The sequence below is a fragment of the Antechinus flavipes genome, chromosome 3 (genome assembly GCF_016432865.1).
Source record: "Antechinus flavipes isolate AdamAnt ecotype Samford, QLD, Australia chromosome 3, AdamAnt_v2, whole genome shotgun sequence".
Lineage (NCBI taxonomy): Eukaryota > Metazoa > Chordata > Mammalia > Dasyuromorphia > Dasyuridae > Antechinus > Antechinus flavipes.
In genome coordinates, this window is record NC_067400.1 from 595,616,118 (window position 1) to 595,629,520 (window position 13,403).

At 36.9% G+C, this 13,403-nt stretch overlaps 1 protein-coding gene across 8 annotated transcripts in view; it reads right to left on the reverse strand.

Annotated features, from left to right (window-relative positions):
• The window catches only part of KIF1B (kinesin family member 1B), a 185,663-nt gene that overhangs the window by 25,427 nt on the left and 146,833 nt on the right, over nt 1-13,403 (reverse strand). For all 8 annotated transcript variants that reach the window (XM_051988592.1, XM_051988589.1, XM_051988586.1 and 5 more), the window contains 7 exons: nt 11,394-11,484; nt 10,122-10,240; nt 9,528-9,583; nt 7,093-7,201; nt 3,880-3,946; nt 2,939-3,023; nt 676-781 (listed from right to left, as the gene is read on the reverse strand). In XM_051988592.1, coding sequence (XP_051844552.1) covers nt 676-781; nt 2,939-3,023; nt 3,880-3,946; nt 7,093-7,201; nt 9,528-9,583; nt 10,122-10,240; nt 11,394-11,484 — 633 coding nt within the window. The remainder of the gene's footprint in view (nt 1-675; nt 782-2,938; nt 3,024-3,879; nt 3,947-7,092; nt 7,202-9,527; nt 9,584-10,121; nt 10,241-11,393; nt 11,485-13,403) is intronic.

Here is a 13,403-nt window from a genome sequence, read left to right on the forward strand (position 1 = left end):
TGGGACCCAGTGAAAACCTTGGAAATCACAGTCTGACAGAAGGAAAGAAGATGGTCGCTTAATCAAGACATTTACAATGATCAACATTATTGGGAAAAGGAAATCCAAATGATTTTTAAAATAAAGACAAAAAGATCTTTACATTAGTCATGCTAGGTCAAAGAGATCTATGTGTAGACTTACCACTGTGAACCAAGATAAAGAGGATGGCAATGAGCAGGATCAACACATTTCTTTCAAACAGCAGCAGCAGTCACAACTGCCCACAAGAGACTTTCTTAAATACCGAAGGGATGGGAGGAGTAGGGGGAAATGTGTCTATGCAAGAACACTGCCATCAACAGCACCTCTCTCCCACAGCAATTGTTCACAAAAGTATAGCCTTAGTGATGCCTTATTTTTATTTTAATTCTCTGGATAACATGCAGATGCTCCCCCCACCCCGCCTTCTCTCCTAATCTCTTCACTTTATTTTAAAAATATTTTCTCATCTATATATTGATCACTACTATAAACATAGACACACATAGAAGAATTACTCTGGTGGCAGCATGAGGACATCTGAAAACAGAGTGGAAGTAAATAAGATCCCTGCCCCAAGAACCTTAATGATGCAGGATTCAAAGTGCACACTGACTTTTCAGTATAACCTCATGGGAGTCTCTGGAGCCCTACCTGCTAGAGTTGTGGGAAGACTTCAGATACTTGGCAGAAATAATGTTCAGAGAAAGAATGGCATCAACAGCAGCTTCATCCACCTCTGCTTTGCTCCTGATTCGACCTGAGGAAAAAGGAAGCTCTGTTATTGTCAGAATACATGCCTAAGACAAAAAAAGTAAACTCCTTAGACTACAAATTATTAAATAAATTCAAAATTCTAGAGTTCCAAGGGCAAGGAGAGCTCCTCAGGTTGATTGTTTTAAGTGCATGGGCCTCTGCTTTTCCTTGATCCCCTCTGCCACTTGTGATACCTTTCAAGATTTCCCTTCTGGGTCGGGAAGAAAATGGTGAAGAGAGGAGAATGAGTGTCCAAATGCTGGCTCTGCTCCACACCAAATAGGAACTTTGGAATGGTGATTCCTCCACTCTGAGCCCTAATTTCCTTATCTCTAGAATGAGCTAGATTATCTCTAAAGTCTTTATCTTTAATATTCTATGATCTTTCATTCAAAGCTACTTCTAACTACACAGAAGGAACAATCTATGTGTATGGCCCAACTTTATCCCAAATTTGTCTCCTAAGACAAACTTTTCTTGAATAGAATAGGCTCCTTTCCAATATCTTTCAGTGGTACGAATCTCCTCTTGTGAATCCAAACTTAAAAATTTCAAAATCATCACTAAGTTTTCCATTTCCTCTTCCATTTGAAGTCAGTCACAAAATTCTATCATTTCTTCCTATCAAAAAGCTTATATTCATCCACTCTTTTTATCCCTAATGTTACCTGCATTTAAATCAATCAAGAAGCATTAAAGACTTAGTTATAGCAAGCACTAAGGAAAAAAGTCAATTTATAAAATAATTCCTGCTCTCAAAAAGGCTATATCCTAATATAGAGCAATAAGTATATTTAAAATAAACACAAATAAAAAGTTGATAGAGAAAGTGGGCGCCAGCAGTTTCAGAGGAAGTGGGGGATTTTTTTTGTGGCAAAGATGAGAAGCAAGTTCTCTTGAGTGGGAAATAATCACTTCATGCTGGGAATATTGCAATAGGGTCCTGAATGGGAATTCATCTTATCCTAGCCTTCAAATTAATTAATTTAATTATCTAATTAAAATCTCCAAAATGCTCATGTACAATACTCATATTCTTTCTTTATTTAGAGCCTTTACTTGCACTGTCCCCCTTTCCCCAATTTTCCTGTAGAATGATAGCCAAATTTTAAAGCTTGACATAAATACATTCTGGTCCTAGAGAACTAACAATTTAGCTCTGTTGTCCCCTTCACTGTTCCCTTAGATGTTAACAATTTCTTCCTTCTCACATTCTTCTAGTATTTACTTCTTTACAGACATGTCATATATCCCGAGCAGATGGCAATAAATTTTGTGGGTGAACTTAGGACCCAGAATCAAGTAGGCACTTAACTAGTATGGTAATGAACTGAATTCATGTTGAAGGCTCAAGCCTAACCATATCCACACTATCTTTCCTGATTGCTCCAGATCACTCTAATCTGTACTTTTCCTAACCTTCTGTCATTACTCACTCAATGACTTAACTAATTAAAGAATTAAAGAATGAACTGATAAGTCAATAAACAGATACTCATTATTGAGGTGCACAACAGTGAGGCTATGCCATATTGAAGACAGAAAATTAAGAGAAGGATAAGGATTCTGCCTTCACAGATTACAATTTAGTAGAGGGAAGAAAAGAAAGATAACTATAATTTACCATGGCATTACATGGTAAGTGCATCAGACAGCTAAAAAACAAAAGACTATGTGAGATCAGAGGGAAAAAGCTGTTGACCAGCAACAATAGGAACTAATTTTCTGCAGGAGGTAGTGATTGGGTTGTGATGAGTTGTAATTCAACAGATGAAAAGGGAAAAGAGAAGACATTTCAGACATAAACAATACCATAAACAAAAGCATGAAGGAATGTGAGGACATAAAGTAGGTATGGTTTTGTTTTCCCAATGATATTGTGAGCTCGTAAAGAGAGTTTTTATAATTTTTTTATAATTCCTGTAGTCCCTGAATAGAGTGCTTTTACAGAGTAAGTAATTAATATGTACGAGTTGAATGAATGAATGATTACTGTGACAACAGGAGGGAAAGTAATTTCAGAGCCAAGGTTCCCATATGAGGTCTCTGAGTATATTGATCCTCCCTAGCTCTGGCTTAGTCAGTATCTAAAAATTACAGCTAAAAAAACACCCCTCTTTGGTGACTCTCAATTTCTTCACTCTCCAGTGGGTGCACTTACCCACCACCAGCTCTCGAACATCCTTCCAGTGGAGCTCACTGCCCTTCTCATGGATAATGGTCACTGTGATCCTACGCTGGATGCCCTGTGAAGAAAGCAGAATGGTGGGTCAGGGGGAACTGCACTTCTCTCATCTGCACACCAGTCTATTGTCTGGGAGGGGGTGCTGTCTGAGCCATTGTACAAATAATTCTCATTGAGTTTCCTGCCTCACAGAATAGGCCTGAGAGTATCCTCATAGGAAAAGTCTAGTTGTGGATCACAAACCGGAACAATTTTCATTCCTACTTCTTCCTCTGTTGATGTAATCTGGACTGCAAGTGCACAACTTCTTTAAACATTTCAACATGAACTGTACAAACTATATTAAACAACTAGGTGTGCTTGTGAGAAATGTATCACCTAGTTGCTTGATGTTATTGAGATACAATATATTTAAATACTGTGAAAACTTTTAAAGTTGTATAAAGAGTTGTAACTTTTTTCTTGAGACTTGATCTATCTTCTTAGGCTGGAAGGACAGGGGCCACAATTCCAATACTGATCAGCACAGAAGCTTTAGCCTAATCTGTTTTTCCATGAGGGTCAGTTCATCCTTTCTTACACATACTAAGGACCTTTGGTTACTGGTGCCAGACATACTGAGGTCATGATTGCCTTTAGCCCCACTGTTGCTCATTCCCCTACTAAAGCCTCAATAGAATGGCTACAGATGTACACCACTATACTCAGAAGTTATTTACAAAATTCTTGAAGATTACAAGGATATATAGCAAAATACTGAGAGGAAAAATTCAAAAGCCAAATTTATGAAAAGTTACTGGAATCCTATTATCCCTCTCTCCTCACTACCTATAAAGAAATCTTTGTCATGAAAGGAAGAGTTCTTTTATTCAACGCTTTGTATGCTTACTCCCAAGCCCCTTCTCCTTTATTAATACCTGGTGAAGCAGAAATGTCCCTTGACAGGGAAGGCCTGCAGTGTGATCAACCACAGCTGGGATATACCTGTATAAACATTGGCACACACACACAAAGAAGGAGTTAGAGAGGAACACTAACCTAGTTAAACAAACCTGACCTTTTCAAGACTCTACTGATTACTTAGTATATAAACACAAAACCACAGAATCTCAGAGTTGAAAACTACCTCAGGTCATTTAATCCAAACTATACCTGAAAAAGAATTCCCTTTGTAACATTCTCAACAAGGGGTTATCTAGTATTTACTTGAACACTTCCATGGAGGGGGAACTTGATACATGTTGGGTCAGTCCATTTCAAAAGAGGAGATCTTGGAAGCCTCTTCTAATATAAAGGCAAAATCCTTTCCCAACATTCCATATATTATTACTATTTCTACTTCTGAGATAAGTAGAACAAATTTTATCTCTCTTTCATGTGAGATATTTTAAAATAGTTGAAGAAAGCTATCCTCTGCCTTTAAATTTTTTTTTAATTTGATAGTATTTTATTTTTCCAATTACATGTAAAGATAGTTTTCAACATTCATTTCTTTTTTTTTTCCTTAGTCATCTGTTAATTTCTTCTTCTTTTTTAAAATAACTTTTTATTGACAGAACCCATGCCAGGGTAATTTTTTACAACATTATCCCTTGCACTCACTTCTGTTCTGATTTCCCCCTCTGCCAGATGGCAAGCAGTCCTATACATTCAACATTCATTTCTGTAAAATTTTGAGTTCCAAATTTTTTCTCTCTTCCCTCTTCCCAAACAATCTGATTTAAATTATACATACACTATCATTTTTAACATATTTCTCTATTATTCATGTTGTCAAAGAAAAATCAGAACAAAAAAGAAAAACCATGAGAAAGAAAAAAACTACAAAAAATGGTGAAAATAGGATACTCTGATCCACATTCAGTCTCCATAGTTCTCCTTCTGAATGAGGATGACATTTAAGTTTTTTTTTTTTTCTACAAGCTAAACACCTCCAGTTCTTTTCTATGTACCTTTAGCATTTTTCCCCCCCTGAGGCAATTGGGGTTAAGTGACTTGCCCAGAGTCACACAAGCCAGGAAGTATTAAGAGACCAAATTTGAACTCAGGTCCTCCTGACTTCAGGGCTGGTGCTCTATCCATTGAACCACCTAGCTTTTCCCCATACCTTTAGCTTTTATCTTCCCTACCTTCTCCTTTCCAGGCTAAACTTCCTCAGCTCATTCAGGCAACTCTCCTGGCATGACCCTGAGGACAGCAACTGTCTGGACTGCCCTTTCTCTGAAGCTTTTCAAGTTACCAATGCCTTCCCTCAAATGTGGTGCCCAGAGCAGTCCAATAATCTAGATGTGGTCTGCCCAGGAAAGAAGATAAGGGGATTATTACACCTCCCTCATTCTGCACAGGAGAATTCACTTAATGCAGTCCAAGTTTGTATTAGTTTTTTGGCTGACAAATCACACTGATGACTCATATTGAGTTTAAAGTTTACTAAAATTTCCAGATCTTTTTCATACAAATTGTCATCTAATAGCCTTAGACTTTGTCTACATTTCCATTTCTCCCTGATCTTGCACTTACTTATGAAGCTGATTTTCTGAATCCAAGCATAAGACTATTCATGTGTCTCAGTTTCATCTTATTAAATTTAGCCCCATATTGTGCTATGTAAATCTCTGGAATCTTGCCAGTGGCATCTAATGATTGCCACCACATTCTGCCTCTCTGAACTCTTGACAGCACTTGTCTGCACTGGCCCTAGAATTATTGAGAGTTATTTGCTTTATTGCTTCTATGAACCACACTTTCTCAGGAATGTAAACAATAACTGTACAATGGATCTGCCTCTTGTGAACTTCATCATCAGATTCTTGATCACTCAATATGCTATTTGGCATCGTGCTTTAATGTAGAGATGTCAAACATGCAATCCACAGGTGCATGGTGGTCTGTAACATTCCCCAGTGTGGCCCCCAAACCACATTGAAATGTAATTGGGAATATTTAACAACACAAACAAAATTACAATGGGATATACATAATAATAACATGTGGTTTTTGAAGTCAATATGCAGCAGAGAAATCTAGCTCCCATTTCTATTTGAAGTTGACACCACTGCTCTAATATATTAGAAGTTCAAAAATATTTAGGATTACTCATAAAACTACATAAAAATACGAAAAAAATTTCAAGCCTTACAATTTCCCTTCAGTCTTTTGCTATATGCTAGAGTACTTTCCTGTTACAGACTTATTCGATTTTGCAGAAACATTTTAGACACAGCTTTTATTCAATATCCACATTTATCATAATATGGATATTATCATAATTTATCACCCCAGGATGATAAGGTCAGTGTGAGTCTGTTTTCTTGATCCAGGGGAGGACTTTACCCTTTAGAAACTCCCTGAAATTCCTGACAACTTTCTGTGGAATAATCTCTTATATCTTTGCTTCTGATGAAACTCACACAGTGGAAAGAGAGTAGGACAACATGCTTACATGACAACGTATAATGAGGTTAACATCACGGTAGCTCTAGAGCTGGAAGGGCTTTAGCGTCCACACACTGCAGTTTACAGACAAGGACACCAAGGCGCAGAAAAGTGATGGAACTTGACACTTAAATATCAGAAGTGAGCTGTGAGCTGAGGTCTTCCTGGTTCCAAGTCCAAGGTCCTAACTACTATGCCATACAGCCTCTCAAGTTGTTCCATCAGTCCCCTCTGCCATCTGGTAGCAGTGAAAGAAGCTAAAGCACTTACAGATAGAAAGTTCTATGATGTGAACACTTCATTGGTGAATCGATGCTGACATGACCAGGTCAGCTCATAACTGTAGATCATAGGGATTCAGAAAGTTGAACTAGTAACAACAACAACAATAGTTAGCATTTCTATAGAGCTTACTATGTACCAGAGATTATCTAAGGGCTTTACAAATGTTATCTCATGATCTTTACAACCCTGGAAAGTAGGTGTTACTAATAGCTTCATTTTATAACTGAAAAAACTGAGGCAGAAAGAGATGAAAAGACTTGCCCTGGTCACAGAGCTATGTCAGGTTTTCTTGACTTAACACTCAACAATCTGTGCACTATGACACTCTCTAGAAACCTTATATATCACATATTATAGCCTTTGTTTCCAGCCTTTTTTTTTCAGTGAAAAAGAGATTAAGATGGACTTACTCTCCTGTAGGTTCCAGTTCACTGATCTCAAACCAAACAAGAAGGTCATATTTGCTCATACTCTGGCCCAAGCTTGTTTTGCTCATAGTGTTCAACTTTGTTGCTGGTACTTTATGGGGAAAAAAATAAGAAAATATGAGTCTTGCTTATTCAAAAGCCTCTATTACATTGCATGCTGTTCAAATAGCAGTCTCTGACTCTTGGATCATTTTGGTAATTGCCACAAAAGCCAAAGGAGTAAATTAGGACCAGAAAACTAGAAGGTAGAAGCTAGAGAATACAGAGAATAAATAGAATTGTTCCTTCTTATTCTAGAGAATGAGATAAATGGGTAAATGGTAGGTAGGTCCTTAGATAATATACTGCATTTGTGGTCTGTATTTCCATTTCCTATATAATCATTTCCCCCCAAAAGAACAAATGACATGGTGTGATTCAGTTTGCATGTTTGAATCAGACACATCTAGATATCACAGCATGAAAGTTCCACAAATTGTGCTAAATAATTTAGGCATCTTTGTGGGAAGATTTCAAATTTAAACAAAATCTTTTTTACAATTTGTTTCAAAAGCATCTTTTTGAGACCAAAAGTACAGCAAAACCCCAAATATTCCAGAGCAGGAATTGGTAAAATATTATCAGTGAGTCCACCACTTGTTTTTGTAGGGCCCAAAAGCTAAGAATGGTTTTTACAGTTTTAAATACAATAATATTTTATTTTAAAATGTAAAAAATAAAAAGTCTTAGATGATGAGTATTATAAAAAAATAGGAAAAAGCCAGATTGGATCATAAGCAGCAGTTTGCTGACCCCTGCTCTAGAGAACCATATTTTTTAGTTTACAAAACATCAATTACAATACAGTTCCCTTTATTTTGATACAGTTCTGAGAAAAGATTCACATTTGAAATTTTCATTTGCACAAAGTTCTCTCCAATTTATGAGTAGAGTCTCTATCTCCAAATGTAAGATTCTGAAAGTTATTTTATATTATTTACTTCAGATTTAGATTTTATAACTCAACTAACTTTGAAATGTTTAAATGAATAAATCAGCCAAACTCCTAATTATTTTGCTAAGAATTTTAATTCTTATGATTTTGTTATGCTTTTGAAACACTACCTAAAAATAAACTTGAACTAAAGAGATCACATATATTCCTAGAGCCATAATAGGCTACCATTCCAATCTTTCCAGTTTATATAAAAGAAAATTTGAGCCCAGAAATGTGAAATGATTTCCTCAAGGTCATGTAGGTAGAAAGTGGCTCCAAATTTCTAGTTCTAGAAGTCATGGAAGAATTCTACTTCTACTCATAAAATCTATGCCTGAACCAAAATCAACTTATTTGAGACAATGGTGCCAAGCAAGAAAGAAATAGAACCCTTAATTCAGAGTTATTTCTATTGTCAGGGGAAAAAAATCTAATACCAAGAAAACTACTTCTATATATTGGAACTTTGGAATGAAAACTTCCTTGAAGTGTACAGCTTCTGAAATCTAAGAAACCCAGCAACCAAGCCTTCAGGGATAACCTGCCAAGAAGGGACTTCCCAAAACCTTTTTCTAAGCCATGTTTAAGGACTTCCTAACTAAAAGAACCAGGTGTTGGTGTTAAATTTACAGTATCCAAAGAGGGAAGAAAAGTCTATGTTTCATTCATACAACACCAATGTCTTAGGACGGTTCTATCTCTAAGGTGGAAATGGTTTGGCCACTAACCATCGTGCTTAGGCAACCGTTCATTCTGGCAGCCAGGGACGGGCAGAAAGGGAAAAGGCGGTAGCGGGTCAGCCCTCTCCTGGAAGCTGGCGACGGCAGAAGATGCAAGGACACTGGCATGCTCAGAAAACACGTCCAGTACGTGAACATTCACATAGCCAGACATGAGATAGCGAATCAGTTCGATCTTTCTCTCATGGTCTGGTGAAAGGGGGAAGAACCACGATACAGAGAACAAGGAAGGAGAACAAGTGGGTTAGGAATTAGGAGGATGGATGGTGTGGAAAAAGGAAGAAAATAAAAAGAAAACAAGATAATTGAACATGCAGAATAACTAGATTATACAAAGAAAAGTTCTGAATCATTTCAATGTAGCTAAAAACATGCAGGGAACAGGGGAAATGGTAGTTACAAGAAGAGAAAGAGGTGGATTACCAAGATTTGGCAAATGCTTAGGAAGCACACAAGAGGGTTCAGCTGGCCAGTAGGACTATGCTGTCTGAAGGTTTACACAGCCTTATCTCTTCACACTTTAGGTGCTGAACGATTTAGAAGCTGAAGAGACAGCTGCTTTCTCCAGAAAATTTAAAGTTGATAATGTAGACTCTATTATACCCTTACAGCTGTTCAGAATGATGGACATACATAAATGTGTGTGTGTGTGTGTGTGTGTGTGTGTGTGTGTGTGTACATACAAATGACTGGATTCTCACCTGGTTTGGAGAGTGGCATGGGTGGAGGGAAGAATCGCCGGGAAGGTTGAGGAGGACTGCAAAGAAAAGCAGTAAGTGAGGTTTCCTATACACTGACAAAGGATTTGGGGGACCTTTACCACCTCCATTCTAATTTCTCTTCAAGCAAATCTTTCCAGTTTTCATAGTATTGCAGATGCTAGACCTCATTTCCCCTACATTGAAATGTTAACTAAAATGACATTTTAGTTAATTTTGTCTTGATTAAAACATTCTATCATTATCATTACTCCACCACAGAATTTCTATGCATTTTTTTCATTCATCAGTTTAAAAATCTTAAGGAAAAAAAATTTTTTTCCAGCTAATCTGAAGTATAGCACAGCAATGCATCTCTGGTAAAGCTGCTTTCTATAAAGTCATATAAGAAAATTTCAGTGTCCTCAGAAAGGGGACATTTGGTAAAGCCTCTGTAAAGCTAGTAATAACTTCAACTGAACATAGAGAAATATAGGGTGGCTGATATAATACGTCCCTATAAGGGGTCTCTCTTTTTTTTTTTTTTTCTGTGAAAACAACTAAAAAACAAATCTTTTTGATTCAGTTGGTTCAAACCTGTGAAGGTCCTGTCCTTGAACATGAAGAGGGTGTTGCTGGTAATGCCCAAAAACCTCAAATACTATAGGCTTGGTCTTGATATAGTCCACAAAGGATTCAGTTACCTCCACTGCAATCTAGCAAAGGAAAAGGAAAGCAAATGAGAGAAATGAAAAAACTAACAAAAAGGGCTTTTTTCTTACCCAAAATCTGAATTCAACATTTCCTTGTAAAAAGTACACACAAACATGTACCAAATACCTCCAAAAAATGATTCAATCTCAATTCCACATTTCATTATATGTGAGTGTTAGAATTTGCATTATGTATATATGATCTACCTTCCTTCCTCCTCTTAGATAAGGAAGCTGAGAGCCAGAGAGGACATAAACAGAGAATTAAAAATTCTGGGACTAGAATCCAGGCCTGTTGTCTTCTCACTATGCTCTCTTGGAATTAGTATGGAGGTGTGTCACCCTTTGGTATTAGACTTTATTACTTTTGTTTACACACTCCTTCCTGCACCTGTACCACTACCCATCACAAGCCACTTTAAAACTCAGTTTCTTCTGTGATGTTCTGCCCAACAAGCTCTCCTAGATGGTTCTCCTCGAATGGGTGAGTGGCCCAGACAATGATGGCTATTAGTATGACTGAGATACTGCAGAGAGCCAGGCATGCTCCCCTACTTCAGTAGGGTCTCCCCACAGGTTCTTTGTTCTTACTACTCTAGTCAGAGAACAGAGCACAGCCAGGAGCTGCACAGTCTTAGAGGTTTGTTATCCATCATCAGAAAACAGAACCTGGAATTCAATATCAAACATAAAAAGCACAAAAGACTTAAGTTTGTTTTCTTTTAAAAAAAAAACTTTTAAAAGTTTTAGAATTTACTAAGGAATTTATTTTACTCAATTTAGTTGACACTGGAGTTAATGGCTTAGCATTTAGTGGTCATCTCAATAAAATGCCTATTTAACTTGCCTGTATTTTTCTGCAGAGAAAAAAGCAATTGCAAATGACATGATAAGCCCAACACTAATGGAGGATTTCCTTAGCCTCTTCTGCCATCCAATCATATACCCATATACATAATGATGACTAAGATGACTAACTACAATTTGCACAGGGCATGCTTATGCTTGACAATGAAGATTGCACTAGTACTTTAGGTAGTTCCCTCTATTATCTTCTCTTGGGCAGCACCTGATCTCTGAACTCATCTTCCTTTGATTTGGGAAAGCTGAATGGTAACTCCACAGTACTACCCATTCTTAGAAATGTATCACTTACATTCTGAACGTGATAAAAGCCAAGAGGACTTCCCCTGCCATTGTTTTTTAGGGGCTCAGTAGAGAATGCTTCATCATGACGATGTAAGAAGCTAAGTGAATAAAACAAAAGGAGCTTTTAATATCTTGTATCATTAGGATCCTCAATTTCAAACATATATAGAGATACAGGAATCCTTAACTGAATACTATCTACAAATTTTACATATATGTATATATGCATGTTAATGAAGACCAAAACAGCATAAATGAAAGTGTGATTGAAATTAATGCTCAAAGTAATCAATATTTTTTTTATTTGTTTGTTTTTTTGCAGAGGCAACTGGGATTAAGTGACTTGCCCAAGGTCATACAGCTAGGAAGTGTTAAGTGTCTGAGGCCAGATTTGAACTAAGGTCTTCCTGACTTCAGGACTGGTGCTCTATCCTCTATCAGGACCGTGCCACCTAGCTACCCGAATCAGTATTATTTAAAACTAACTTCCAGAAATTGTTTTAGGGTTCAATCACTCAACAATATGTGCATCTGAAAAACTGCTTGGGGGTAAAGTGGTGAAGAACTGAATAGCCTCATTTCAATCCCATAATCATGATTTACAAAATCAGGAAATCATTTCATATAAAATAGATCTGCAAGGGCTTTAGATGTTACAAGAATGTGCTGAGGCCTATCAGTAGCACCTATATGCCTGGGGATAGTTTATATAGAGTATTCATTGAGAGTGAATTGTTGAGACTAATAGAAGGTACTCTTTACACTCATAGACAATTAAAATTCTATTGCTAAGGGGAAACAAGGAATAAAAATAAACAGATAAGAAAACAGTAATCAATGTGTGAATTATTCTCAGATTAAGATGTAATATTAGGAGAAGAATACTGAAAAGCAAAGTAAGTGAAAGTTTCACTGGAATAGGGATTTAAAAACATTTGTTTTGCAGAGCAGTTTTGTGATTTTGAAGAAAAAAGTAGTTTTTGATAGAAGGGATATAAATCATTTGTGAGTAATATGTCACTCTATCATTTGCCACATAAAGACCTTTCTTTTGTTCCCCCCTCCCCTTTACTTCCTTTATTCTCTTTCTTCTCCTTCTTAGCTATCTTGTGAAAGTTCCAAGTACATGGTAGGTAGTTGACAAATACTGATTGCATTTGTTATTGGCGGGGATCATAAAGTCCCACTAATATTCAGGGTTAAAATGGTTACTCTCAACTGTGCTATACCATTTCCACTAAGTCAGCAAAATACACTATGATTATAATGTAATGGGATTGATTCATAAATCATATACCATATCATTAACATTATTTTATTTTTAATTCAATTTTATTTTCATCACTAAACTCTCTTCCAACTTCTCTTCCCTACAAGAAAAACAAAACCCATTACAAGTATGTGTAGTCTAGTAAAACAAATTCCCACAGTAAGCACATATATAAATATATAAAGAAGAGAAGAGAAGAGAAAAGCATCTCAATCTATACCCTGACTCCATTGCCAGTCGCTCAGGAGGTGGGTCACAATTTACATTGTGAATCTCTGGAATCATAATTAGTCATTGTGTTGATCCCAAGTCTTTCCTAATTTTTCCTCTATCTCTTTTACTTTATTTCCAAAATCCCTTTCGAGCTCTTATGTAGCCTGAGACCAATTCTTATTTTTCTTGGAGGCTTTGGATATAGGAGCTTTGACTTTGTTATTTTCTTCTGAGTGTGTATTTTGATCTTCTCTGACACCATAGTAACTTTCTTTGGTCAGAAACTTTTTTGTTTGTTTATTTTCCTGACTTATTACTTGATTTTTGACTCTTTGTTAAAGTAGGGCTCCATTTCCAGGGTGGAGGGTGCCCTGTCCCAAGGTTCAGGGATTTTGTGCAGCTGTTTTCAGAGATCATTTTAGGAACCACAAACCCTTTTTTCTGCCCTGAAACTGTTAGGAGTGACCCCGCTCCACTGTACCTGTAAGATCTGCTGTGCAAAAGCAACAGAGTCCTGCTTTGCTGCTGTTGGGG